General features: G+C 46.9%; 10 protein-coding genes across 10 annotated transcripts; 3 read left to right on the forward strand and 7 right to left on the reverse strand.

Annotated features, from left to right (window-relative positions):
- Window positions 1-578: 578 nt before the first annotated feature.
- On the forward strand, window positions 579-2,996 carry PEX2_013290 (Ty1/Copia family ribonuclease HI; the record flags this gene model as incomplete). Its single annotated transcript, XM_016738606.1, has 3 exons — window positions 579-898; window positions 1,652-2,341; window positions 2,552-2,996. The coding sequence occupies 3 exons, from the start codon at window positions 579-581 to the stop codon at window positions 2,994-2,996; spliced, it is 1,455 nt and encodes a 484-aa protein (XP_016602760.1).
- A 1,303-nt stretch (window positions 2,997-4,299) lies between these two features.
- On the reverse strand, window positions 4,300-5,287 carry PEX2_013300 (uncharacterized protein; the record flags this gene model as incomplete). The annotated part of the gene is made up of 3 exons (XM_016738607.1): window positions 4,300-4,909; window positions 4,976-5,229; window positions 5,285-5,287. 3 exons carry the CDS (start codon window positions 5,285-5,287, stop codon window positions 4,300-4,302), a joined length of 867 nt encoding a protein of 288 aa, XP_016602761.1.
- Window positions 5,288-5,603: 316 nt separating this feature from the next.
- PEX2_013310 (Prolyl 4-hydroxylase, alpha subunit) lies at window positions 5,604-6,480 on the reverse strand (the record flags this gene model as incomplete). Its single annotated transcript, XM_016738608.1, has 2 exons — window positions 5,604-6,162; window positions 6,245-6,480. 2 exons carry the CDS (start codon window positions 6,478-6,480, stop codon window positions 5,604-5,606), a joined length of 795 nt encoding a protein of 264 aa, XP_016602762.1.
- Window positions 6,481-8,112: 1,632 nt separating this feature from the next.
- On the forward strand, window positions 8,113-10,469 carry PEX2_013320 (M3 family metallopeptidase; the record flags this gene model as incomplete). Its single annotated transcript, XM_016738609.1, has 5 exons — window positions 8,113-9,417; window positions 9,475-9,476; window positions 9,719-9,919; window positions 10,015-10,215; window positions 10,262-10,469. The coding sequence occupies 5 exons, from the start codon at window positions 8,113-8,115 to the stop codon at window positions 10,467-10,469; spliced, it is 1,917 nt and encodes a 638-aa protein (XP_016602763.1).
- Window positions 10,470-10,781: 312 nt separating this feature from the next.
- PEX2_013330 (sugar porter family MFS transporter) lies at window positions 10,782-12,621 on the reverse strand (the record flags this gene model as incomplete). Its single annotated transcript, XM_016738610.1, has 8 exons — window positions 10,782-10,966; window positions 11,013-11,461; window positions 11,509-11,580; window positions 11,629-11,949; window positions 12,002-12,052; window positions 12,107-12,335; window positions 12,391-12,495; window positions 12,549-12,621. The coding sequence occupies 8 exons, from the start codon at window positions 12,619-12,621 to the stop codon at window positions 10,782-10,784; spliced, it is 1,485 nt and encodes a 494-aa protein (XP_016602764.1).
- Window positions 12,622-14,271: 1,650 nt separating this feature from the next.
- Window positions 14,272-14,670, reverse strand: PEX2_013340 (uncharacterized protein; the record flags this gene model as incomplete). Its single annotated transcript, XM_016738611.1, has 1 exon — window positions 14,272-14,670. The coding sequence occupies one exon, from the start codon at window positions 14,668-14,670 to the stop codon at window positions 14,272-14,274; it is 399 nt and encodes a 132-aa protein (XP_016602765.1).
- Window positions 14,671-16,058: 1,388 nt separating this feature from the next.
- On the reverse strand, window positions 16,059-17,839 carry PEX2_013350 (putative isoamyl alcohol oxidase; the record flags this gene model as incomplete). Its single annotated transcript, XM_016738612.1, has 3 exons — window positions 16,059-17,301; window positions 17,350-17,550; window positions 17,604-17,839. 3 exons carry the CDS (start codon window positions 17,837-17,839, stop codon window positions 16,059-16,061), a joined length of 1,680 nt encoding a protein of 559 aa, XP_016602766.1.
- Window positions 17,840-19,011: 1,172 nt separating this feature from the next.
- PEX2_013360 (uncharacterized protein) lies at window positions 19,012-20,254 on the forward strand (the record flags this gene model as incomplete). Its single annotated transcript, XM_016738613.1, has 3 exons — window positions 19,012-19,158; window positions 19,216-19,712; window positions 19,768-20,254. 3 exons carry the CDS (start codon window positions 19,012-19,014, stop codon window positions 20,252-20,254), a joined length of 1,131 nt encoding a protein of 376 aa, XP_016602767.1.
- Window positions 20,255-22,350: 2,096 nt separating this feature from the next.
- On the reverse strand, window positions 22,351-23,397 carry PEX2_013370 (sterol desaturase family protein; the record flags this gene model as incomplete). The annotated part of the gene is made up of 1 exon (XM_016738614.1): window positions 22,351-23,397. The coding sequence occupies one exon, from the start codon at window positions 23,395-23,397 to the stop codon at window positions 22,351-22,353; it is 1,047 nt and encodes a 348-aa protein (XP_016602768.1).
- Window positions 23,398-24,266: 869 nt separating this feature from the next.
- On the reverse strand, window positions 24,267-25,496 carry PEX2_013380 (biotin synthase; the record flags this gene model as incomplete). Its single annotated transcript, XM_016738615.1, has 2 exons — window positions 24,267-25,232; window positions 25,293-25,496. 2 exons carry the CDS (start codon window positions 25,494-25,496, stop codon window positions 24,267-24,269), a joined length of 1,170 nt encoding a protein of 389 aa, XP_016602769.1.
- Window positions 25,497-26,222: the final 726 nt, after the last annotated feature.

Genomic DNA, 26,222 nt, shown 5'->3' on the forward strand with positions numbered 1-26,222 from the left:
CGATCTCTATCGCGTCTCATGGAGGTAAGCATTATTTCGTAACATTTACAGATAATGCGACTCGATTTACATGGCTATTTCTGCTCAAATCTCGAGCTCAAGTTACCGAGGTCTACATACAATTAGAGACCTATTTGAAGACTCAGTTTAACTACACAGTCAAGAAGGTTCATGGCGACGATACCACAGAGCATAAACCACTTGCTGCTTACCTTGCTAGCAAGGGAACGGTATGGGATCCAACTCCACCCTACACCAAGCAACTAAATAGTGTCGCTGAGATCAAAAATCGTTATCTTGTTAAGCCCTTAGTCGCTATTATAACCGAGTATCAGCTTCCGAAATACCTTTAGGGACTCCTTCTTAGTGGAATCAATTACACCATAAATCGTCTCTACGCGTCGAAGATTGGCATATCTCCTTACGAAGCGTTGTTCGGCAAGAAGCCAAATCTCTCAAACCTTCATACTCTCGGTTGTCAATGCTAGTTTCTCATCCCAAAAGAGAAGCGAAATACAAAGCTAGATCCTTACATAGAAGAGGCAAGGTTGCTCGCTTACGACAAAGGAGACAACTATATGGTCTACAACGTTCGTACCAAGAAGATTAAGCGCTCACGGAACGTCATTTTCAATGAGAATCCATCTCCGGCAAGTCTGCCTGACCCTGCCTATAATCTTAATATTACAGGCATAAACCAAGATCATAAACATAATTCACAGGATCGTCATATCCCAATCGATTTCCTACGGCCTCACCTCGAGAATCCGTTCAACATACAATCTACCTCCCCACCCTCTCCTACCGTCGAAGATAATCCTAAGGATCAATCGCAAACGAGGGCTCCGAATACTCTCGACCCGTCGAATCCCGCGCTCTTTAAAGAAGATCTTACATAGTCAAACGATAAAATAGCGGGTAGTTTTAGCAGGTATATAGTGGAACAAAGGGAGGATATTGGTGCCCACTTTAAAGCAGGTAGGCGAGGGGTTCTCGTCGAACCACAGCCTATTTCCCGACAGGTTATTAATATAGACATTCCCTTGGAAACAACTATTAATCTATCCCAAGATCCTCTGCCGGAAGGCAAGGATCATGATTAATCACCATCATATCATGATCAATCACCATTACAGCTTAATCAAGCAATTTTTAAACATAATTTCTCTCACCTAGATCCGGTACCAGATAACAGGACTCGAGATCGAAGCTATATTCAGCCCATTCAGCCCATTCAGCCAGAGACTGGCCAGCTACAACAATCAACAAGGATCAAGAAACCTAGCAGAGCTTACATTAAAAGCCTAGCTAGCAAGTCATTCTTTAATTCTAATGTCCTTCGGCTACTCGCTGAACAGCCAGACATCTTAATCAGTCTCTTCGCAAATACTACCTCGAATGAGCAGTATACTATATCCAAATTGACGCCTAAGGACATAGGCTTTAAACCTAACAGCTGGGAACAAGCTATATCCTGTGTCGAGAAAGACAAATGGCTGGTTGCTGCTCACAAAGAACTACATCGTCACCTTATTAACGGCACTTAGAAAGTGATGTCCAGGACCAAGAGCAAGAAGAAACCTCTTACCCTTCGATAGGTGTTCAAGGTTAAGCATAACGGTACCTATAAGGCACGGCTTGTTGCTCGTAGCTTTCGTCAAGTCAAAGATCTAGATTTCTACGAAGTCTATACCGTTATCGCTAAGCCGATATCTTTCAAGGTTTTCGCTGCAGTTGCTGCGGCAAAAGGATGGTATCTACATCATATAGATATTATTACTGCCTTTCTCTACGCTGAATTGAAGGAACCAATTGAGATTGAACTGCCTGAGATTCAAAGAGAAGAGTATCCTGATCATATTGGGCTGCTGATGAAGACGATCTACGGATTGAAACAGAGCCCTCGGGAATGGTATTCACTACTCCATGATGTCCTGGTATCTATAGGGTTTGACCGTACCCAGTCAGATCACTCTATCTTCGTCAAAAGACAACATGGTGGTTCACCACTCTATGTCATGGTGTATGTGGATGACTTGCTAGTCCTTTCTCCATCGGAAGACGCTATTCAACAGTTCAAAAGCGCTATTTCAAAGCACTTTGACACTTCCGACAAGGGCAAGCTTCAACGATATCTCGCGATCAACGTTCACTATGCTAATGGCATCATACACTTGTCGCAAGCCGACTATGTTGATAAGATCCTCGTCCGCTTTAGTCTTGAAAACTGCAAGCCAGTTATTACGCCTATGGATAAAAAGCAAGCTTTAATCCCGTTCGAAGGCACTGCAACGAAGGGACAGATACATGAATACCAGACGAAAATCGGCACCTTGATCTGGTTAATAGTTTCTACCAGGCCAGATATCTCATTTGCTGTTATTAAGCTGGCTAAACACGCTAAGAATCCTAGCGACGCACATTTTCAAGCCTTGAAACGTGTTTTTCGCTACCTCACCGGCACTAAATAGCTCACGATCTCTTTCCACCCTAGCATACAAGATGCAGCTATATGTGGATACTGTGACGCCGATTAGGCTGGCCCACACAGCGAGAAAGGACTTTCCACATCTGGTTTCTTGTTCAAAATGGCTGGCGGAGCTATTTCTTGGACGTCGAAAAAGCAACCCTGTGTTGCTCTGTCTACTACCGAGTCAGAATACATCGCCGAGTCTCTCGCAGTACAGGAGGCAATCTGGTTAATCCAGTTGCTTACGGAGCTTGGAATCGAAGGGTTTCTCAGCAAGCCAATCCCCATTTATGCGGATAACAACGGAGCTATTGCTCTCGCTTCCAATCCGGAATTTCATGCTGCGACGAAACACATCGCCATCCGTTTCCACAGGCTGCGCGAAGAGGTTGCCGCCGGCAACGTCAAATTTGTCAAGATCCCGACTGCCGACATGGCAGCGGATGGACTGACTAAACCCCTTGGCAAAACGCTATTCAAGCGCTGGATCATCCAAATGGGCCTCACGGTCTATAAAAATGGTTGATTTACGGTTTGCATACTACAAATGGGGGGTTATTGAAGGTTACAAACTGGTTTTTAACATGGAGAATTGGGGTTGTTTAAACTATGCTGCCGACTAATGGTACTAGTCGTGGGGGGTGTTGGAAGGTCACGTGACCGCCACTGTTTGCTCCCAGTACTTTAGTCTTAGCATGTAGATAGTTTCTCTCTCTCTCCACGCATTAAGAGATTTCCAGTTACATCTACATCTTCATCGTAGATCTCTAGTATCTCTAACAGGTGTATATGACTAGGGATCCCTTTAACTCAACCGGGATCGACCAGAGATGATCATTATAGCTGAGCCATGAGCTTCCAAGTCTGCTGAAGGGAAAGCCATAGTCCATCACCTCCGCAAACCACATCTTAAGCTCATCCATATAGCGGTCTTGTGGTTGGATCCACCGGATACGGAGGCCGAAGGCATGCCAAGATGTCATGTAGACAAAAGTGGTGGCGATGAGAGGAAGAAACAATCTCATCCATCTTCTGAAAGTGGCAGAAGACAAGTGGTTTGCGAGCAGTTCTATTCGCCTAGTCCGTATCAATTCCAATGGCCGGCGAGATATGACATATCCTGAGATGATAAAAAAGGTAGCCGTCGCATAGTGTCCTCCGTTGAACAGCAATCGGATCCACGGCAGGGTGATGAAATGGTAGTGCTCGTGGTACCCATATGCCCTCTCGATGATGTTGATGGCTGACCGATGAGCCCAGATTTCATGGTGGTGGAAGTAAACTAACACAGCAGCCCAGCCTCGTAAACCGTTCAGGTACGCGGTGTCGCCGTAGTGGGCCATTTTCCTATAGCATGCTTCTTTATCAGATAGTATCTCAAGCTGGCAAAAGTCAGAAATTGCCGGGCATCATTTGCTAATCAGATACCGAGTATGTTCCAGTCTTTTTGAATTAAATACAAAATCCATGTGATGAGGTGCTAATACCCTAGAAGTATTTCTTCCACCGATAAGGGTTGGAATTACCCAATCACAATCCCCACTTGATGTGAGACAAATTTTCAAATAGAGGTTGTAATAAACTAGGGATGTAGATCTTGGCTTGACGGGTGGCTAATCATACATTTGCGTTATTATTTCACCACCGTCGGTTATCCGGTTATGGCCTCCTCGGCGTGCGGGATACCTCCGCTTTAAAACGCCACCATGAAATATGTGGATCGGGATTTGGATCTCGCTGCTCCTGATAGTGGTTACTAGATAGGTATAGCACTGTCTCAGGGTATATATGAAATTCGTTCGTATTGCCTTCTGTATAGGCATAACTTGCTAAGAATCATATTCGACTTCCCCTAAAATAGGAAGGTCTAAATAATACAGCCCAAACATGTTCATTCCAATCTTGGTCCCAGACTTCACCGGCAAACTTGCATGCGCCATCCTCGGATCCCCTGTCCCATTCATGAACAGATTGCTCCAAAATACCGCATTGCCTTTCCTGGGTTTGAACAGAAGCCCCTGTCCGTTCTCTGTCCGGGAAAACTTGTGCCCATCTGCACTGGGCCCAACACCCTTCAAATCTGGAAAATACGTCTCCCCACCCGTGCAGTTGTCTTCAAGATATACGAAGCTGCTGAACAAACGGTTGAAGGGTCTGACTGGGCTGTCGGAATTGAAGGAGTTGGTCTTAGGTGCCACAAGCCAGTCCTGGTGCATGCGGAACCGTTCCCCACCATTATATTTTACGAGCTGAAGGGGCTCGGTATCGACATGTTGGAGATTCCCAAGGAATGACTTCAATCGGGTAGACAGACATTTTGATACGGGGTCATTCAATGAGATCATGGCGGATTGGGAGGTGCGGTATTCCTGGTCAACCTCAGATAGGAACTTGTCACCCCGGCGGTGGTAAACCAGGGAGTGATTCCAATTTTCCTTGCTGGCCATTTGCGTCAGCTGTACTTTCTCTGTGGATTCTTTAGTAATAAATCAGGGGGAGACCAACGTGGTTTCGAGGAGATGATTGATCTCTGCATCGCTGACAAAGTTATTGGCGTAAATCACCAAGGGGTCAAAGGACATGAGTTCGATAGTGTACTCATGCTTGCATTCGTAACCGTCTGGGAGATGGGCGGATGAGCCCCAAGAGGAGATCTCAGAGAGTACTCCTGCCTTGGAAACCCACTGTCCAATCTGTAGAAGGCTGAGCAGCAGCATACTGGTAGCAAAGAGGTAGTTTATCGCGGGCTTTGATGAGGCCTATTGTGATTGTCAGCGTGAGCGTTGGTTTATTAGGGTCATATGTTGAATCTACCATGTTGGGCTGTCTTGATTACAACAAAAATAGTTGAAGGCTGAGAAGCTCGGTCTCCTTTTATCGCTCACTCAGATAAAAGACACATCAACAATACTATGAAATGCCTGAAAACTGGGTTTTATTGAATTGTAATGGTAATGCTCATACTAGCCCAGACAACTAACTGCATCCTTGAAACTCTTGTCCCGGCTTCTAATTACATGATAAGAGGAACTAGTCAATTTTTCCATGCGCCAATGATGTGCCCGGATCTAAGAGACAGCCCGAGAGGGGAATGCCATCTTTGGCCCCCTTTTGAATTATCAGCAACCAACAATTATTCCTCCAGCTCGACAGGTGGTCTCCACTCCTTGTCCCAGCCCCAGATATTCAAGCCCACCTTGTGCCCGGACTTGACAGGAAGGGATGCGTGTCGAACGCCACGATGAAAAGACCCATTCGGATGCATATTCTCCCAAAACACCGCAGCCCCCACCCTGGGCTTGAAAGTGACACCACTGTATTCATCATCCTCGCAATCAATTACATTGCACCACCGTGAATCGTTCGGCCGCTGCAACCGCGGGAAATTGGTACCACCACCGGTGCAGTTAGCAACGAGATAAACCATGTAGGTCGTCACTCGGTTTCCGTCTTTGACGAGGATGTCCCAATCATAGTGGAAATTGTAAAACCCGTTGACTCCGTACCTTTGAGTTTTCATCTTCTGCATGTACGTGTTTTCTCCACGCCATCCTTGTAATGCGAGAGCCCGCTTTTCGACTCGAAGAACGATTTCGTCCCGAGGGAGGACAGCGGATTCTGACACCCGTTGACTGGTGTCGACATGTGATTTACCACCAGGATAGACCATTGAGGGTGTCCATCTACCGTCGCTATTTAGAAGTCAATATCAGTTGTCTTTCAAACAAGTTTGTAAAATGCCGAGGTCACAGAATAAACGGATAGGGGATGTACCTGATGTTGAGCAGATGATCGATCTCATCCTGGCTTACAAAGTTGTCGATGTACACAATCAAAGGGTCCCGAGAGAATACCTGAACTTGAAGGTCGGTGCTGATATGCTTGTAATTCCCAAGCAATCGACAAATATATGATGGAGACAGGTCCCACTTCAGATCACTGAGGATAAATGAAAAGAACCCGAAGAGTAGTATGGCGATAGTAAATCTTTGTGTTCTCAGGATATCCATTGTCATTATAATCAACCTCGGAGGATAGTCTGCCTGCCAGCTAGATATAGCATAAATGAAAAACGTAGTAGCGTAATTGCGTTTAAAAAATCCTGGTACAGAGCATCAAATCTTGAAATGGTTATATACCAAATTCGGTTGTACATACGCCTTCCGCCGTGAATCTGCAGTTAAGCTTTAGGGCGTTTCAACTTCTATTTAAGCAGGGGTTCGAAGGATTATGTGTTCTGGCTAGTAGTGTTGCAATGGATATGAACCCCTGTCTATGATTGAGGGGGCCAAATAAAGGTAATTGCATACCAAATTTCACCAATGGTGCCGATTTCGGCCGATAGTTGGTGCTATTGTTGCATGTGACAACGAGGAAGAGACACGCTACATTGATTTCGGGTTGATTTGCTAGGATCGTGTATAGTATTGTTGTTCGGAGGTCCAGTCGGTGGCCGCTCCATACTGTGGGGACAAAGGACAAGGTTTCTCTGCGATCTGTCATTGGTTCTGTTCCACCGAATGTCGATCATGGTTGAAGTGTGCTATCAGAATTATAAATCTTAATAATTCATTGGCTGAATGGTCCAGTACATAATAGGCAGATAAGGCAAGCTGTGAACCAGGATATATTAGCGCCTGATTTAGACTAGATATGCCACGAATGTAGAGCGCTGGGGCCGGGGGCGAGTGACATGTGAGGTTTTTTCTTACTAGCTGATGTATAGTGATGCTGGCATATCGGGATCCTGCCATCTATGGCCCCCTCAAAGCAGGCATCTCAGTGCACAGGAGAGGGGATCGAGACCAAGACAGTAATATTGCTATCTTTGAAAATTGGACCGTAATTCCGAACCCCATTACGACAAAGATATATAAAGCTGGCAGCCATGCTTTGATGTTATATCTAAACAACTTCTTCGCTTTAACCCTCATCTCATATAACCCTCAACCTTGAAATATTCCACAACCTCCAAAATGCAGTTTCTCAAGGCTTTTACTGTTCTTGCGGTCTTCGCTGTCTCCGCCGCTGCCGTGGCTACACCTGAAATTGTCAAGCTTCGTGACCTTGAAGAGCGTGCTGCCAACCTTGAGCTCGCTACTCGTGAGAAAGCCCTAGCGTTCTAGTCATGACAGTTCGAGGGAACCTTTGCTAATAATTGCTACTTAGCTCCTAACTCCCCTTCCGAGTAGATCGACTCAATTATCAGGGAAGGGATCCCAGCACGGATGGTCTGAAAAGCCGGGGGGGGGGGGCTTTGAAGTGTGTTGACCTGTTACAATGTCCATAGCTAGCTCACATTCATGAGAGCACATCACGTTCATTATCTGAAAGGACATAGAGTTACATCATGCCATGATTGTTATTCCCTTACAATGTAGCCCATCACTTGACGTAATGCTATGTTAGCGTGAAATTCCCACAATACATGATTACATAGATAGTAGCCTGGTATCCTACCCCCGTAATCGAAGTGTGGTCCCATCTGCTTCTGCAGGGGCCAGTTTTCCGTACACAGGACCCCTCTTTTCTGTTAAAAGACCCATCTCAGCTTCAGTTCAGCGTCTACCTATCCATCAACATTCACCCAGTAATCCAATCCAAGTGTTTACGGCAGACTACATGAGCAAAACCAAACAAAAATGTTTCTCCCGCAGCCCCTTCCGCGTGTCCTAACCACTGAAGAGATTGTTCCAGCGATGCACCGCATAATCAATGAATACAATACCATCCGAGCCCAAATCGTTCAAACCACTACTCCTACCACTGCAACGTTCAACAATGTCATGCTTCCCTTGGCGCAGGTTGAAAATCTTGTCCAAGGCGAGCTAGGCATGATTGACATGCTCCAGTATGGGTCTCCATCCCTGGCGACCCAAGGAGCGTTCGATGAGGCCAGAAAGCTGTACCACAAAGCCTCAGCACTGTGGACAGCAGATGAAAAGTTTTTCCGACTTCTCCAAGCGGCAAGAGACAAGCCGGATTTTCAGACGCTGGAAGCGGAATCGCAGCACTTGCTGGAGAAGGAGCTGTTGGAGTATAAGCATGCCGGACACGGCATCCTAGGACTTGCGGAGTTGGGGGAGTACCAGAAGTCGAAAATGGAGATTTCAGATCTAGAAAGAAAGTTTCAGCAGAATTTGGCCAGGGACTCCGGAGGGATGTGGTTTACGCTGGAGGAGTTGGACGGGGTGCCAGCAGATGAGTTGGCGAAGTGGAAGGATAATCCAGAGCAAGTGGCACTGATCAGTGAAAAGCACCAAGAAAAGAAGAAGTTCGTGCCTTTTGCAAATGGAGGAACGCTAGCTGTCTTGACGCATGCCCATTCCCCAGAAACTCGCAAAACAATGTTCCTAGCGGATAATTTGAAGCTGAAAGAGAACAAGCCGCTCTTGGAGGAAATTATCAAGCGCCGTGCCCATCAAGCACAATTCCTTAAATACACGACTCACGCGGAATTCAGGATAGAGAGGCGTATGGTGAAGACCACAGAATGGGTGAAGGAGTTTCTGGGCCAACTGCGGACAACGCTCTGTCCGCGTGGCCGAGGTGAGATTGCAGTATTGCAGAATCGACGCCTGGAAGATCTGAGAGCGAGAGGAAAATACAGTGATGGGCAAGAAAAGTCGGGGTTCCCTCCGTGGGAAAAGCGATACTATGAGCAGCTGGTGCAACGGGAGTTTGAAATTGACCAGCTGAAGATCTCAGAGTTCTTCCCCTTGGAGAGAACTGCAACCAATATGCTAGGCATTTTTGCCTCTTTACTTGGTCTTCGATTTGATTCCATCCCAGAAGAAAGACTGGCTGGGGATTTCATCTGGCATGATACTGTGCGAGGGTTCTCTGTATGGGATACGAGAGACGATGGGTTCATTGGATACCTCTATTTTGATTTATTGTGGAGGGAAAATAAGTATCGCGGCAACCAAAGCGTGAATATTCAATGTGTAAGAACAATCTTCCCGTTTTCATTCACTTTGTGCTTGCTGATGGAACGGATACAGGGGTATATACGGTCGGATGGAAGCAGACAATACCCTTCCACTATTCTGATGTGTTCCTTCCCGACTCCAACACCAACAAGTTGTGCCTTACTTAAACATCACCAAGTCGTCACTCTTTTCCACGGCAAGTACACACTCATACAGTCCCAATATGGATCATCTAACGGAGTCAAAATAAAGAGATGGGTCATGGGATCCATGACCTACTAGCCAGGACTAATTACATCCGCTTCCATGGCTACAGACTGCCACCTGACTTTGGTGAGATGCCTAGCATCATGCTTGAGAATTGGTGCTGGATGAAAGATGTCCTAGAGGGACTCAGCTGCCATTACACCACACTTGATGAGAATTATATGGCAGATTGGCGGAAACAACACCCCAGCGAGCCAGACCCGCCGAGAAAAATCCCAGAGGGGTTGGTAGAGAACCTTGTCGAACATCGGTATTTCAATAGGGGACTTTATCACTTGTATCAACTGTTTGTGGATCTTGAATGCCATTCCTACCATGCCGTCAGAAACTGATGATCCGAATTAGGTCAATATCGATCTTCGATCTACAGATACACTCACTAAGTACGGATAAGGAGATTACGGATCTCGATATCCAGAAATTGTGGTATGATCTCCGCGAGGAGATAGAGGGAATGGATTTTTCGGAATGTAGAAATGGATTTGCGTTTGGGACGTTCACTCATCTAACGGCTGGTTATGATGTTTGTTACTATGCCTACTTATGGTACGTGAGCCCCGTCTGTGACAGTAGCAAATGCTAATAGAACAAGTTGCACGGCCATGGCCCAGGATTTGTTCCTCTCTGTCTTTGCCCACGACCCATACAACAAAGATACTTGGGACAAATACCGCCGAGGAATTCTGGAATATGGTGGAAGGGAGCAGAACCTATTGTTAATGCTGGAGCGCTTTCTCGGACGACCCCCGAACATGAATGCCCTTGTGGAAAGTATATCACGGTCAGAAAGCCGGCGCTAGCAGGATAAGCGAGAATGAGAGGTGAAAAGACACCGGAAGGGAGGGAAGACGATGAATCATATAGGCGCTCAAATGGACTGGGCGAAAAGAGAGGGGACTTGGATTTGGCTGAAGGGGAACAACTTTCGACGTCGTTTTGGTCGCCAGTGGAAGCGAGGAGAACAACTATGTAACGGTTTAAATGAGATATCCCAGTACTAGTTGTCTGTGTCTGGCGGCCTTCCGATCCATCAACTCAGTCCGTGATTCCATAAAATTCAAACATCCCCTAAAAATGTCGAAATTCTCACCATGAGTCTTGCTGGATATTATCTACACAGTAACATCCTCCAACTGTCTAGCGGTTCCAACAGTTTCCAATTCTAAAGCCTTCGGGTGGAGATTGTCGTTCAGAATGCCTAATGCTCTTCCACCAAAGAGGAGATCAATCTCCTCAAGCGACTTTTGCTTGGTTTCTTTGAACCAGAAAAAGATCGTCGGGATGGTAACGCATACATCTAACTCATCAGTATCATCGCAAGGACATTTTAAGGGGTAACATACTCCATGCTGCGAAAATTAAATAGAACTTCCAGCCGATCTTACCCAGCGCAATGGGTGAAACCTGGCTCCATAGCGTACTAACTGTCCAATTCCCGATTCCCGTAGCAAATGCAACGCCCTTACCACGAATCTGCATCGGCATAACCTCGGACATGTATACCCAGCTAATTGATCCAAAGGACATTGAGAACAAGACCGTTACAGCAAAGAGGAAGAAGACTCCACCGATACTGTAGCCAGTCTTTGTCCCATCCTCGTTCTGTGAATTTAGGGCTGCTTCACAGACTAGTGCGATGGTAATTCCCGCGGCACCGAAGAGTAGAGGGCGGCGACGGCCGATGCGATCCAAGACAAAAGTTATGAAGAGAAGGTTTGTCAAGGGACCGACAACGTTGTAGATTCCGGTGACAAGGGTGGCTCGGCTCCCGGTAATACCTAATGCTTCATACCTATCCTAGGTCAATATTGGAAATTATGTCGATGGCAGAGGACTGACATGATATTTTGGTAGTAGTTGATAACGTTGATGCCGGTCATTTGGGAGAAAACCTGCACCAAGGTTCCTTGCCTGGCGAACTTTAGAACCCGCAGATCTAGTAAGGTGTGGGAAACTTACAACAACCGAGTCCGCCACTGCGGCACCTTGAACATGATTGTCCACCCAGAAGCCGTGAGAACCCGCTCAGCGTTTATGGTGGCTTTAATTTCGGTGAATTCAGTTTGAATCCATTCTATATTCGCGCCGTCATAGTGCAGGCGCTTCAGGATGCGTAACGCTTCATCATCTTGGTCTTTTTCGATCAGATGACGAGGGGACTCCGGGAGCCAAAACATTCCTAAGAACAACATGAATGCTGGAAGTGCCTGGAAAGCGAGTGGGAATCGCCATTGCAAGGAGCTGCTGTTGGGGGCATGAAGAGAACCATATCCAATCCACCTTATATGCATAAGTATTGTAGTCCAAACGGAAGGAAATAGGAACAACCAACGTGCTAACGATGAAGCCAACACCGATCATCTGTTGTGAAAGTCCGACGATCCTGCACACATGATATATTAGTATGCTGTTATTTTTTTGGTCTGAATGTTCTTACAAGCCACGATTTTTTGGATGAGCGCATTCGGCCTGGTAAACTGGAACAGACATACTGAGGATACCCACGGCCCAGCCAGCGACAATTCGACCAACTAGAATCATGACCAGATTCCGAGCAGCAGATTGGAGAATAGCACCAATAGTCGCCAATAAAGCGCCTAGCTGGATTGTCCTTCTACGGCCAAATCGGTCGATAGTCAAACCCGCCATGAGGGCACCAATGGCCGCTACTTTGCTGTCAATTCTTGCTTGATCATGCAAATTCTATGGTAGGAGACAAACCTCCTCCTGAGAATGTGCTGTTAATGGCGCCGATAATGGTGGATGCTTTGGTCGTATTGAAGAAGTTCAAAAAGTTTGGCGAGGCGATCACATCGGTCATGACACCTACAATATTAGTCCCATATTCCCCTCGTGCGCAGTGAGTTGATACAAAATACCAGAGTCATAACCGAACAGAAAGCTACCAGTTGCAGCAAATGTTGCCAATCCTATTGTGTATATTTTACCCATGGTGCTAGATCAAACGTGGGTCGAATTCTACAATGAAGTTGAATGAGCTAGGGAATCGCAGATCTTTTAGGGATTATACATCCTGGGAAATTTTGCAATATAACGAAATAGCCGAACGGCAAAAAAGGATAAATCAAAGAAGAACATACTTAGACTTCCGTCAGAAGTCCCTGGTAGTGTCTAGTATACTACTGTACGGAGTATAGAGAATGCAAGGGAAGAGGACCCGTTGGCGTGCGCTGGCTTGTATTTGGAAGGTCACGTAGGCCTCACAATCTTGCATTTCCCGTACCCATGGGGTTTCCCCGAGGCCCAGCAGGAACTCATGATTCCGGAGTTACGTGTTAGTACTTGAGTAACACTGCATGCATCATTGTTATCTTATTCAAGTTCACCAGGCATGGTAATATCCGTACAGACTAGTATTGAGAGATGTTTCTCCATTAGCGGAATCTCACACCCCTGCACTTCCGGTACTAGTTCAAATTAAATTACCGCACAAGCTAAATGAAAAATGGCTGGCCGACGAATATACCTGTTTCTGATTTGCATAGTAGTAATTTCCTTAGCTCTCAGTTCGTCATGGCGCTCGTGATGGGTTTTAAGTCTGCGAGTCGAAATGCAACGAACATTCTGGTAGGGTCTGATAGGGTGTATACTATAGAAATTGAAAGAAAAGATGTCTTCGGCGCTGAAACACGCCGGATAAAGCGCAAAATTTAGAGCAGGGATGACCACGCCCGGCTCACCAAGTGCTTTTATCCTACAATTTAGCCAAAATCTGGTGTCCTACTTTTGGAATGATGGGGAGGACTGTCAATCAATCAGCCAATCAATCAGCCAATCAATCAATCAAAGCTCAATTAACCTGTTGCAGTCTAACTAATTGCGTATGGCTATGCAGGCGCTTCTTCCAACTGAAGCAAGAACTCGAAGCCAGACGCTGAACGGGATCTCTCCCGAGGAGTATACAGATGCTGCCAATTAAAAAGAGCCCGGAATCAGCCCATTCCTGTAACCCGAATATCCCGTAAATGCAAACCCATACCCAAACCCATATATAAGAAATTAATAAATGATTGCAGTGGAGTGCACCCTCCACTTTCCAACTCCCACTTCTCGTTTCTCACTCCCGCTTTCTTTACAACCTCTGCTCTCCCCCCTGCCTCAGTTTCCATTGGTGGTGATGTTTTTAGTGGCCAGTTTATCAGCATGATTGTTATCCCTAGCTGAGTTTCTCGCTCCACAGCTTCGTTTTCGTCATTGGCTAGTACCCATTGTCTTCCACATCTAGATCCATTGCCGGAAGGCCTGTGATGAGGACTGTCTCAGGTTGCCCCAGCTAGTATGTTATTTCAAAGTCCCATAGCAGGTCAACCGGAGAATAAATTCGGTAGATAAATTGTAAGGTATTCCTATATCATGTCTATAAAAAAAGTCTTTCCTACGGGAATTAGACGTTAGAGCATAAGGCATAACAAAACAAGAATGACCGGAAGGGAAGAGCACTCAGAGGCAAAACTATGCCCTGGCTATTTTCATCTCATACAAAACAACAAGCGCAAATTTTCCGAACAGAAGTTTTCCCCTATTCATGATCCCACTTGGCATAGCAGACCAGTTCTCGGGTCATTGTTCCAAAGGTCACTACTATTTGTACTCTGGAGCACTAGCAGATCCAAGACCTCTCTGTATCCTGAACAACAACATTGTTCTAGCTTCCGGATCTTCAGAAGGCAAGGCCTGCTGCAGGCATGCATTTAACTTGTTCTGAGCAATCTCCAATGGCTCTCTCCGACCCATTAGCCGGCTGGTCGTCAAGCTAACAGCACCGGCGGTGTTGCTAAGCAAAGGATCTGTTTTGACAAATAACCAGTAGCTCTGGGTAGACGCAAGTTCAATCGAATTGTTTAGACTAAAGCCAATGTCTTTGACCCGGGTTGCCAGCTGGTTGATACTGGTGTCCGTATGCTCAGTTGTTACGTTCAAACCAATAAACTCAATCACTGCTGCGACGCCAGGTGGTGCCTCCTTGAGGCCTAGGGCCATTGATTTTGTTTTCGTATACGCGGTAACGTTGCCAAACAATCCACTATCCATAAGATCCAGAATGAGAGAAGCAACCTCGGACAAGGCATCCCAAGAGGCACTCTCACTCACATGAGACTTGCCGGCCGCATAGAAGGAAAGGCTCCTTGCACGGCATGTTGAGAGACGGGATGTGTCTTCGAACCAAATTTCGTCACCACTCCATATTGACCTCCACCACCACTGCGGACAGCCTAAAAGAGATATTTATTCTGTACACTGTTCACGACGAGAAGAGCCCCAGTTGCTTCCACTAACGCACACTAAAACATCAGCTGTCTCATTGCGATCTGGCAATAGCCAGGCCCGATAGCCTTTTATCTTTGAAAATGTGCGTTCTAATAGAAATTACGAATGCCCCAGTTGACCTAATTCAAAATGAGTGAATGAGACTTATAATTTTATTAGTTATTGAAATAACACACTAGTTGAGATAACATCCCGTACCTTTCACGGCATTGCGAATATTCCTTTGAGAGGCCTATTCCATTGCCGTCGCGACATCCTTCTCTATTATAGCGTTCACAACATATTATGGCAAGCCACCAATGCTACACCTTCTAGCAGACAGGGGTTTTTCAGCCAGATTGGAAAGTCAATACTCTTGGCAAGGCTGTATGGAATGCTGCATATGATCATTTATTCTGCAGGTGTGCGTCCTCGGGCGAATTGAAGGGGTTGCCGATATAGCAAGATTAAGCAATCGGGGCAGTTTTGATCAGAACTCCCCCAATAAACCGATTGAGAGCGCCCCATTCATCATAAAAAGGCCATTATGAATGAGCAGGTGGGATTTTGCAGTCTCGGCTACCAAACGAAGTGGCTGAGAGAGCTAATAGCATGGAAATAGCCTTATGCAAAGCCATTTGTGAAGTGTTTCAGTAAAATGTTCAAGTCATACAACCCAACCCAACACAAAAAGGGACATCTGATATTTATAGCACCTGTATCTAAGTATAAGGGTAAGGGTAAAATGTCTTAGTGACTTGGCTGAATCAATCGAGAGAATATTGCAAAGCCAACTACGAAAAAGCCTAGTATGTCAACTATCAGTACCATAATAGAGTTGCTAGCTTGACCCTGTGAATGTCCGTAACCTTCGGCCTGAACAAGATCCAAAAGATAAGTCAAAGCTTTAGTGGAGGTATATGAGACCTTGACAGTCTAGATGTTCGAAACTGGAGAGATTTATGTGAATCAGATTTGGATATGGCAACGAGAAAAGCTATTCTCCCCCTAGATACGCCCATGCTGTAATCAATGTAGACAAAATCTATATAATTAATACATAACCAGGATTAGTGCGTCTCTATCTTACATCATCCCATGGAATCAAATATAACCTAGGCTTAAGCCCGGCACATCCGTCCTGACTCAGACACAGACCAGACATCACTACCGACGGCCTTAAGGGCATAGAAGAACGAGGAAGGATCCCACTTGCGCTTGACAGCGAGCAGACGGGGATAGTTGCTTCCGAAGAAGGTCTGCTTCCAGTTCGGCTGGCGGAAATTAGCTTCATTTTGGTAACAACCGCTGTCCGGCGTGACAGCCTCGAGCTGAGGCACATATTCGGTTGTGATCTTGTCTTGGTCCGCAATCATCTTGGACCAAGGCGCGGTCTCATTCCAGGGTGTGCCAATTTGCATCGTCACGGCTGCGTTGCGCAGGGCTGGGAATACAGCGTTCGGGACGTTGACCGGAGCTGAGACATTCATCCCAACTCCGACGGCGATCACACCCGCCTGGGTCAGGTTGCGCAATGCTGAGCCAATCCCGTTGGAGTTATGCTCTAGGGTCTTGCGTGGAATCAGACGGCCGCCGTACTGGTAAGATCCCACGGCTAGGTTACCCCAAGGAAGAGGGCCCATGTACTTATTGTAGTGGCCATAGTACGAGTCGTGCTGGCTGAAGCTAGCCAGGTACTTAATGTTAAGCTTAGTGAGCGCCGATGTGAACGGTGCGAGGATGGCTTGGACGTCATCGGTGGTCTGATTGTAAGCTGTGACGGGGTTGATGGCGAAGAAGCTCGAGGTCATCTGGTAGATGACAGTGACACCTTGGTCGACCATGGCGGGCAAAAGAGAGTGGAACTGCGAGACAGCCTCGTAGAAGGTATCGGTGGTGATGTTGGCCGCGGTGAACTGAAGAGAAGCACCGGCAATGGGCGCGTCTTTGTGTGCCTTCACAACGATTGAAATGACAACACCGTAGTTACCGGCGCCGCCACCGCTAAGTGCCCAGTAGAGATCGGCATTCTCGGAGCGCGAGGCCTTGACTAGCTTTCCAGCCGCGGTGACAACTTCAAACTCCAGCGTATTATCGGCCCCAAGACCGAAGTTGGTGCTGAGGGCGGAGTGACCGCCGCCTTGGGTGTAACCACCAGCGAGACCGACTGTGGGGCATTCGCCAGTGACGACGACGAGGCCCTTGGCAGATCCAGCCTCGAGGATCTGGTACCCAACCACACCGGCACCAACCTTGAACGCAGGGCCCTGGTAGGTCGGGCTAGACCAGTCCTTGTACTCGATATCACTCAAGTGGTGAGTCCATACAGAAAGGGCACCGGCACCGGTTGAACGACCTAGATAACTATGTCATATCAGCATTGATCTGTAGAAAACTGTCGAGAAGACTAACTCATGGCCGGTGTTACGGATAACGAAGCGGATATTGTTTTTACGGGCAAAATTGACAGCCGCAATGACCTGATCGCTGGAAGAGACGTTCACGGCATAGTTCACATAGTTACCCAGGCGGCATGGCTGGGACTTGGCGGTGAACGGGTCGCAACTCTGGTTGGCAAAGTACGTCTGCATCACTGACGAAGAAGAGTCCAAACTGGTGGGTATTAGCGATGTCGATGTGGTTTGTCACAACCCAGCATCACTTACTGAGGCTCAGGGAGGTTCCAGCTCGCCTTGAGTGCTGCACAGGCGGCAGCATCGTAGTTGGGTTCATGGCAGGGGGTACCAATTGGCACGGTCGCAACCAGACGACCACCAACTGTGCTGTTGAGGGAAGCCCAAGCCGATGGAGCAGGCCAACAGCTATCACTTGGCAAACAGTGACAATTCGATGCAAGGGCCGGCGCGGCAATAGCCACGAGGGAAGCTAATGTCCACTTCATGGTGGAGGAGATGAATGGGATAAGGTTGTGAAAGAATTCAGGCACAGGTGTCGATCACTCTCTTTTATTTACATACTCCGTAGACTTAACATTGCTCGATAGCACATGGATCTCCAAATTCGGAGATGTTCCCTAGTATGTCTAGTCCGCTTAATTGTGGATAGAAGCATTTCACCGGGGTGGAACCGAGACACTACAGCATTGTTATATCCATGGATGTACGGAGTAGGTACTCCCTATATACTCCGTACATCATCCTCATTCAAGCGCGATCTACGTTGTACCGCAGTTATGATCCACACTAGCCGAAATCCGATGAATATTATTTCCATCATTCCAGGCATATGATAATTTTCTTTGCTTTTTTTATGTCACACACAACGTCTTTAATCTAATCTCGGGCGGCCGGCTCTTTAGGTACGACGCGGAAGTCCAGGACCGGCTAAGAAAAGTCGAGATCGGGTCCAATTTCTCAGTGTAACCCCAAATAAAATCCACCCAATCGGGGTTGTTCGTTTAACGCCACCACACCCCACACACCGTATTCCACCTCCAAGGCTTAGATTCATGTAATTACGGAGTACAATAGTCTGTGCGCGTTCAATAATGTATGCTTTAGTGGCTTGAAGCTTCCATCTAACAATTTTTGCGGATCAGGGGTATTTCGTAGGTAATAACCGATCTAGACAGTTAGATAGAAACAATTCATTGTATTTATTGAAGTAATAGACAGCATATGAACCAATTCTCGGCCCACAAATACAACATAGGCAGAGTTGGAGGGGAAATGCACAAAATTGCCTTGGGGAAGAACCCTTGTAACCATGAAACTTCGGTTGGAATGTTCTATTTCCACTTAAAGTGGAAATGATCGTCAAGAAAGAAAAGTAAAGTTTGCTCGATCCAAGGGTATGTCTCAACCAATCCATGGCTTGACCAGAGATCATCTTAGTTTTTGGACCAGAGAGTACGAGTTATTGCCCGCTACCTAATGAATCCGCTTAACCAAGGTTCCAGATACATGCTCTACCCGGGGTTCATGACCTGGGTTTGCCAAAGTCTTTCTTCTTCCGGACTTGTACCCGCTGACCATTCCAGCACGTTTGCATTCATTTATATGAGGGATCCCCAGATTGACAATGCTGTCAAGTTAGGCAGATTATATCCACGCAATGTCACAACCTGATCTTGGCCCAGCCCTAGAGAAGGGGATTTGGGCCGCGGTGGTTATTGCTGCGGTGATCGTTATTTTACGAGTCTTCGGCAAAATCAAGATCAATCGGTTTCGCGTCGATGATGGCCTGATGATTTTCGCTGAGGTAGATCCCCCTGACTAGTTTGTGAATCATCTTCATAGACTGACTTGTATTCTCTAGATTCTGGCAATCGTGTCATCAGCATTCTTGACCTTGTCGGTTCACCATGGGTTCGGCAAGAATCTTAACACTATACCACCAAACGACAAGGAACAGGTTTTGAAGAACATCGCGATCCAAGTGCCAATCGTCACCATCAGCACCACCATCGCTCGCTCCGCATTCATTCTCTACATCCTCCCGCTCCTCGGAACCAACAAGTACTACCAGGCTACCTTATGGGCTGTTTTGGCGATACAATTCGCCGGGAACGTTGCATCGGCCGTGTTGCCACTTAGCATCTGTCGCAATGTGGCCGCTTTATGGGATCCAGCAGTTGCAGTTACGACGACCTGCGGGAACTTGCAAGCGGTCATCAGATTCGCCTATTATTCCAATACATTCAACTCAGCAACCGATCTGTTTTTGGCCGTCTTCCCAACAGTGGTATTCTGGAACTTGAATTTGAAACTAAGCATCAAGATCAGTTTGATCGGTCTTCTGAGTTTGGGTATCGTGTAAGTACATCTACTCCAAATCGCATAGAGACAATATACTAACCCAGTGCTACAGTGCAATGGTCGCATCCATCATTAAAACAACCAAACTGGACTCCGTACCCAGTATCACGAATACCGGAGACGGCGGCGGCATCGAACTAATCCGCTGGGGATACATCGAAAATGTCATTATCATCATCACCTCTTCGATCCCTTGTATCCGCCCCTTGATTATATCCTCTGTGCGCAAGATGTCCAGCGGCAAATACTCCCGTTCCTACGAACTCAGCATGCCCTTCGGCCGCAAATCGGGCGCTGCCCCAAACGAGACGAACCACTCACGCCGCACGCGCAAGTTCAAGTCTGATATCGAGAATAATAGTGTCGACCGCATTCTGGATCATAATCCGAGCGTGCATACTAGTACCTCTGTAGGAGGGGCGCCGGATTCTCCTACTTTCTCTGCCCCTGGTATCACGAAGCAGGTGGAGATTTCGGTCATCTCGGATCCTAGGCACCCTCCAAAAGAGCCTATGGGGGATCTCTCATTGGGGAGCTAGGACGGAGCCAATTTATAATTGGATTGGATTGTTCTAGAACAAGCCTTTTTAAATTAGCGCACGCCGTCACGAACCTGTATAGTTAGTATACTCCGTACTCGCTAAGCCTACCGAGTAGTATGTAATTAATTAAACTCTCTCTTCTTCTTGCCGGACATAGCCGCGCGTGCGAAATGTAACTGTTCTCCTATAATATAGCATCCTGGTAAGAACAATATCGTATGTCAATGATGAAGGTTCTCTAAGCTAAGGACAACCAATATGCACCGTATCATGTTCTTTATAGACTCATTCTGCTGACTTCAACTCGGTTTTTTTTTTGGGATGAAAGTCTCTGCTCTTCACCGTCTTTACCCTACTTGGAGATACAAAAGTACCTCCGGAAAGAGTATTGTTCCGCTTTCATGGGCCTGTTTTCATTCACCGCGAAATATTCACATTGAAAGCAATATCTCCCGAAATTTTTGAGCTTTTTCACCCAGTCAAGAAACAAACCGCCAGCAGCCTTTGCAGTAATTTTTAGCCCCAAATGCCTCCAACCCTTTCAGGGCCTTATTAAAAGCCGACATAAGTTCACTTTGATCCTCGAGGCTAACACACACGTAGAATATGCTGTGGAACTCTGTATTTCGGGGGTTTTTCTCGATTCCAGCAGTTCGCTAGCTAAACATGAAATAACTATTGTAACATTCGCGCCAAAGCTGGAGGCTTTGCAGACCTTGAGAACATTATAGCAGTATTCAGCTGTCAGTGGGTCATGGAAGACAATACTGAAAACATTTACATAATATATCACTTTTAACGCTTACATGTGGGTCACCAGCGGATAGATATTGGCTTTTCCCAAAGGCAAGGCCCAAGGTTTCATAGTGGGTAGCGTGTTAATCTCGTATACTGGTCTCCCATTGTTCCTCGTGCGGGTAATTGCTCATCAAAGTACCGAGGATAATAGACATGCCGCGAATAGGGAACTTAATATAGTTTCCCTCCAGGTAGAAGCAGATTATTAGGTACACACTCCAAGCTTTCAACAAACGCGAACAATTTACATTATGTCAGAGAATCCCTCACACGCATAAGCCTGCTCTCTCTCTCTCTCTTTGGCTGCCATGTTTCTGTGTAGTCCCGAAGGCAAATATTCCATATGCAGGCCTCATTGCGATTCCTTGACTTTAAGAAATATGGTAATGTAATAGACGTATTTTGCTTAGTAGTGCCTTAAGCTTAATGCCTGAAGTCGAAACAGAAATGCAATACACGGGTTTACGGAGATAGCCTAATAAGAGAAGGTAAGCGGGACGACCCGCAAAGTTCAGGCACAGGGTCAGGTCGCCACGATCACTCGAGTTCCTTTGAAAAATTGGAGATATATGTCTCCCTTGAAAGTCCACGATTCCCTTAATACATATCGAGTGGTGCGGCGTCGAAGAGATCTTCCCTCTTTCACGACATAAGTCTGATATCTACAAACTTGAGATCTTGGATGAACAGATGGAGCTTTTTGTGCCGCCAGAAAATGCTGATACTGATGAGGCGGCGCAGTATTGTTTCGGTGCTCAAAAGATTTAGGTCATATTTAGTCTTTTGTGCAGTGTTTTACGGCAGCTGGAAACTTCCTCCCACATATGATCAACATGTCAATATGTTAAAGCCGAGGGGGCCGTAGAGTCGAAAACTTTAGTGGGCTGTGAAATGTTTTACCTGGGCGCAAATGGCTACTGGCTGCTTAGCCAGTATTTTTAGGATTGAGAGAAAAAAAAGAAAGGAAGAAGAAGAAGAAGAAGAAGAAGAAGAAGAAGAAGAGAGAATCCTCATTCAAGACTACGCAGGATGATTTTACAGTGTGAGGGGAACGACAGGGGAGAGAGACGAGGAAACATAAATGATATAGCATTGAAGTACAATTAAAGGGAAATGCAAGGTAGATAGGCTTAATACCATCTGTGGTTTTCTCAATTCTATCCTTTCCTCATGTTTCAAATCATAGAGTGCTATTCATAAAAGAGAACGCTATATATATGATACCCAAAAACCCAACATAAGCATCATTCTTTCCTAGTTTCTCGTCATTCACACAGCAAACAATCACCTCGCCCCTAGAACAAAGGCATGCTCGCCGTATTCTCATAATCCACATTCCCTTCCACGGACTCAATGCGCTCCATACAAGTCCCAAAAACCCGATCCCACAGCCTCGTCTGCTTACCATAATTGTAACTCTTCCGCCAACCTTTCCGATGATGCAAATCGTGGTCCTCAATAACAATCTCCGCACTAAACATCTGCAGCAGCCAGTTCAGCGTCGACGGCACACCCGAATGCATCCGCAGTCCACTATGACCAAAAACCTCCGCAAACGCGACATATTCATGACAAATCCACCACTCGTAGAACCCCATCGGCAAGCCAAACAGTTTCAAACTAAAGTACGTCATTACCGGTACGCCGACCATATCAAAGAATTCCTGTTCATGGTCCGCGTACGCGGCGAGGAGCGGGTTCGGGTGTTTGGTCAAGTGGTGTGTTCGGTGGTATTTCCATAGATAGCTCACGTCATGCATCAGCCGGTGGTACCAGTAGAACCAGAAATCCAGGACGATGCCGTATAGCCCGATTTCGAGAGGGAGCCAGATCCAGGACAGCTGTGAGGGTCTTTGGGTATGGTTGTAGGAGAGGAAGATTGAGAGGATCATTCGGGATCCCGTGGTTTTGTACAGGGAGGCTACTACTTTGGCGACGCCGACGTCAGGGACTCCGTCCCGTGCGTGCTTGTCGCCGTCTAGGAAGCCGTACTTGTGGCCGAGACGCCGGAGGATGTGCACTTGGTAGATTACTGTCGCGTTGAAGGCAAAGAAGTAGAAGTTGAAGGCGGCGATTGGGCCGATAGTGCGGCCGGTGAAGGCCATGTAGGTCTCGTGGAGGATAAGGGGGATGGATGAGTAGAAGAGCACCCAGCGTTGGAGATACCACTGGGGCATGTATGGCACTTTCTCGTCTTTGCTATGCACCGGTATCTCCGTGTTTAGGTCGATGGGGTGGGCGTTGAGCGCATCTAGTAGGTAATGGCTGATGTTCCACTCGCTGCGAGGGGCTGTGCGCCATGTTGATTGCATAGAATCTTTGGATAGCGGTTTGGAATCCATGATGGATGTTTCGGTTGGATTTTGGGGCCATCCATAGCGGCGGCCATTCCGTTTAAATCCTTCTCATCAGATGATTGACCATGAATACCATGTGAGTAGCGATGTGTCAATGTCCCTATACGGATCAGTTTACCCCAACAGAACCTATAAATGAGCAAGAGACGGTAGAGACTTTGCTAATTTGGCGAGGATCACCGTCTGCATGTGAATTCTCCGCAAAAGGGTGGCGTTCAGAGGGTGGTTAAACCTCGCCTAGACATTAAAATGGAGTTTCTGGGGGATCATCATTGAAGCCAAAAGGGGAACCATTGCGATCCGATGTGAAGTTTGATCTCTGCCGAATAAGCGCAAAAGACGTGGGTCAAGATGTTGAATCGACACCGTGCGCTCGGCTTGAGCCTCGGTATTGCAACATTTGATCACGAAGAGTGGAGCGTCAATTAGTTTCAATTGGCTATGTGCCTCTTAAACACTGTTAGCTCCTCTGCTAAAGTTTTCAGACATGAAGTCATAAATTTCTCAGGCGATGTAACGCGGGGGAAATCCCGGGGAGAGTAAAAAATATAAGCTGGCAGATATTATATGTACAAAGTATCTGGCCTTTTAAGCAACCTTCCTAAACTTGATTGCCTTGACTATATGTGAAATGTGGAATCTCTTGTTTTCGCGTGTGGATTCTCACCTCACCATTGGGGCGAGGGCTATTGGCCTGATATATGATAATATCGCCCTGGCCTAATGGAAACCAGGATATGTACGCAAAGGTGAAACTATGATTGAGCTGTATCATTGAAAATTGCATTTTGCAGGATCGTTTTGATCCAAACTATTGACGCAGTCATATAGAAGCAACAGATCTAACTATGAGTCTAAGCGCTCGCTGCGACCGGCGCAGCAGTAACCTCGGGGTTCACAGGAGGCGGGGGAGTAGCAGAGGCATCAGCCCTAAGCGCAGGCTTCTCAAAGCTCTTCATGGGGTAGTATCCCCAGCGGTCAAACATGACGCGATCCTCATCCCAGCCATTGCAATCGGTAGTAAGCATCTTCTCACCGGTAAATACAGCGTTAGCGCCTGCTTGGAAACAGGCAATCTGCTGCTCTTCCGAAAGTGCGATGCGACCGGCAGCCAAGCGCACAATGGTACTGGGCATGACAATACGGGCAGTGGCGACGGTGCGCAGCAAGCGGTCGAAGGGGATCATCTTGCGGTCGCCGAGAGGAGTACCAGGGATGGGGACGAGGGCATTGACGGGGAAGGACTCGGGGTGGGCGGGCAGGCTGGAAACGGTGTGAAGGAGACCAATGCGATCGGCGTCAGTCTCGCCCAGACCGAGGATACCGCCGGAGCAGACGTTGATGCCGGCATCACGCACGTGCGAGAGCGTCTTCAGGCGCTCGTCGTAGGAGCGGGTGGTGATGATGGTAGGGTAGAATTCACGCGAGGTATCGAGGTTGTGGTTGTATGCGGTGAGGCCGGCCTCCTTCAGCTCCTTGGCCTGGTGTTCGTCGATCATGCCTAGGGTCACACAGACCTCCATGTTCATCTCGCGGATTCCGGTGATCATCTGCTTTACGTTCTTGAGACTGGTCTTACGGCCCCGCATGTCGCGCCAAGCTGCGCCCATGCAGAACCGAGTGCTACCATTGGCCTTGGCATTGCGAGCCTTGGTGAGGACCTCGTCGACGGGGCTCATCTTGGTGGCTTTCAGGCCCGTATTGTGCTTGGATGACTGGGCACAGTACGAGCAATCTTCGCTACATCCGCCGGTCTTGATGTTCATGAGGGTGCACATCTGAATAGCCGAGGGATCATGAAAGCGGCGGTGGACAGCGGCCTAGAGAGGGGTCAGTTTAGCTGGAGGTCGACATTGACCCATATGCTAGATATCACTTACTGCCGCGTATGTGAGTTGGCTCAATGGAGTTTCGTAGATCTGCTTGACTTCATCTCGAGTCCAGTTGGTCCGGGGAGCGGTAGCACCCGTAGCATCGGTTAGGGTGAGGGGAATGCTGGACAATGAAGCAGCACTGGGTGAGCCCTGGACAGTGCCGTAGGACCGTACCAACGTTCGGGACAATGAGCGAATGGGAAGCGACATTGTGATGGTGTGAGGGAAGAAGATAGAGGAGGAGAGAGAGTACAAAGTATAACAGGATGACTCGAGAGGGGCAGAGGTCCCCCGGAGTGATTCACCGGGACAATCGTGTGGAGAAGAAATGCAGTCAGCTTATTGGAGTAAGATGTTACAGGGGAGGAAGTTAAAAATGGTCTGAGGATTTAATTTTGATTCTTCATGTGATATTATGATCTTACTGAGGGGATATGGTTGAATACTCCGTTGAGTCCCCAACATGTGGGACATTAGAATTGACTCGACTCTCATTTGTCCATTCAAGAATTTTCAGATTTTCAGTATATTCCACCTTTTTAACGATATAACCATATATATATGAGGATATAGATATATTATTCTATCTAGTTAGAATTATTTCAATACTTGATGATCTTATCAATTCCTCTAGTAATACTCCGTGCTTTGCACGGTAAAATCCCTTCATTTGCAGCGGTTTGCGTCATTGCTGCAGGGCTATCCACATTGTTTCCCACCAATGAGATATCCCTTATAGAACCCAACTAGGCCTCGGTGGGTTCAATGCGGAAATGATATGAGATCAACGGTTCTGAGATCAACAGGTTTAATCTCCTCAACATATTTACAACGTACTATCTTAATAGCAACAAGAATAATCGGCCACGTTTGCAGCCTTGTGATGTTTTTTTAACGTATTCGGCAAGCGAGCGGCCACTGTAAGCGAGTGGCCAC

The sequence above is a fragment of the Penicillium expansum genome, assembly GCF_000769745.1.
Source record: "Penicillium expansum strain MD-8 chromosome Unknown contig42, whole genome shotgun sequence".
NCBI classification, from domain to species: Eukaryota; Fungi; Ascomycota; class Eurotiomycetes; order Eurotiales; family Aspergillaceae; genus Penicillium; species Penicillium expansum.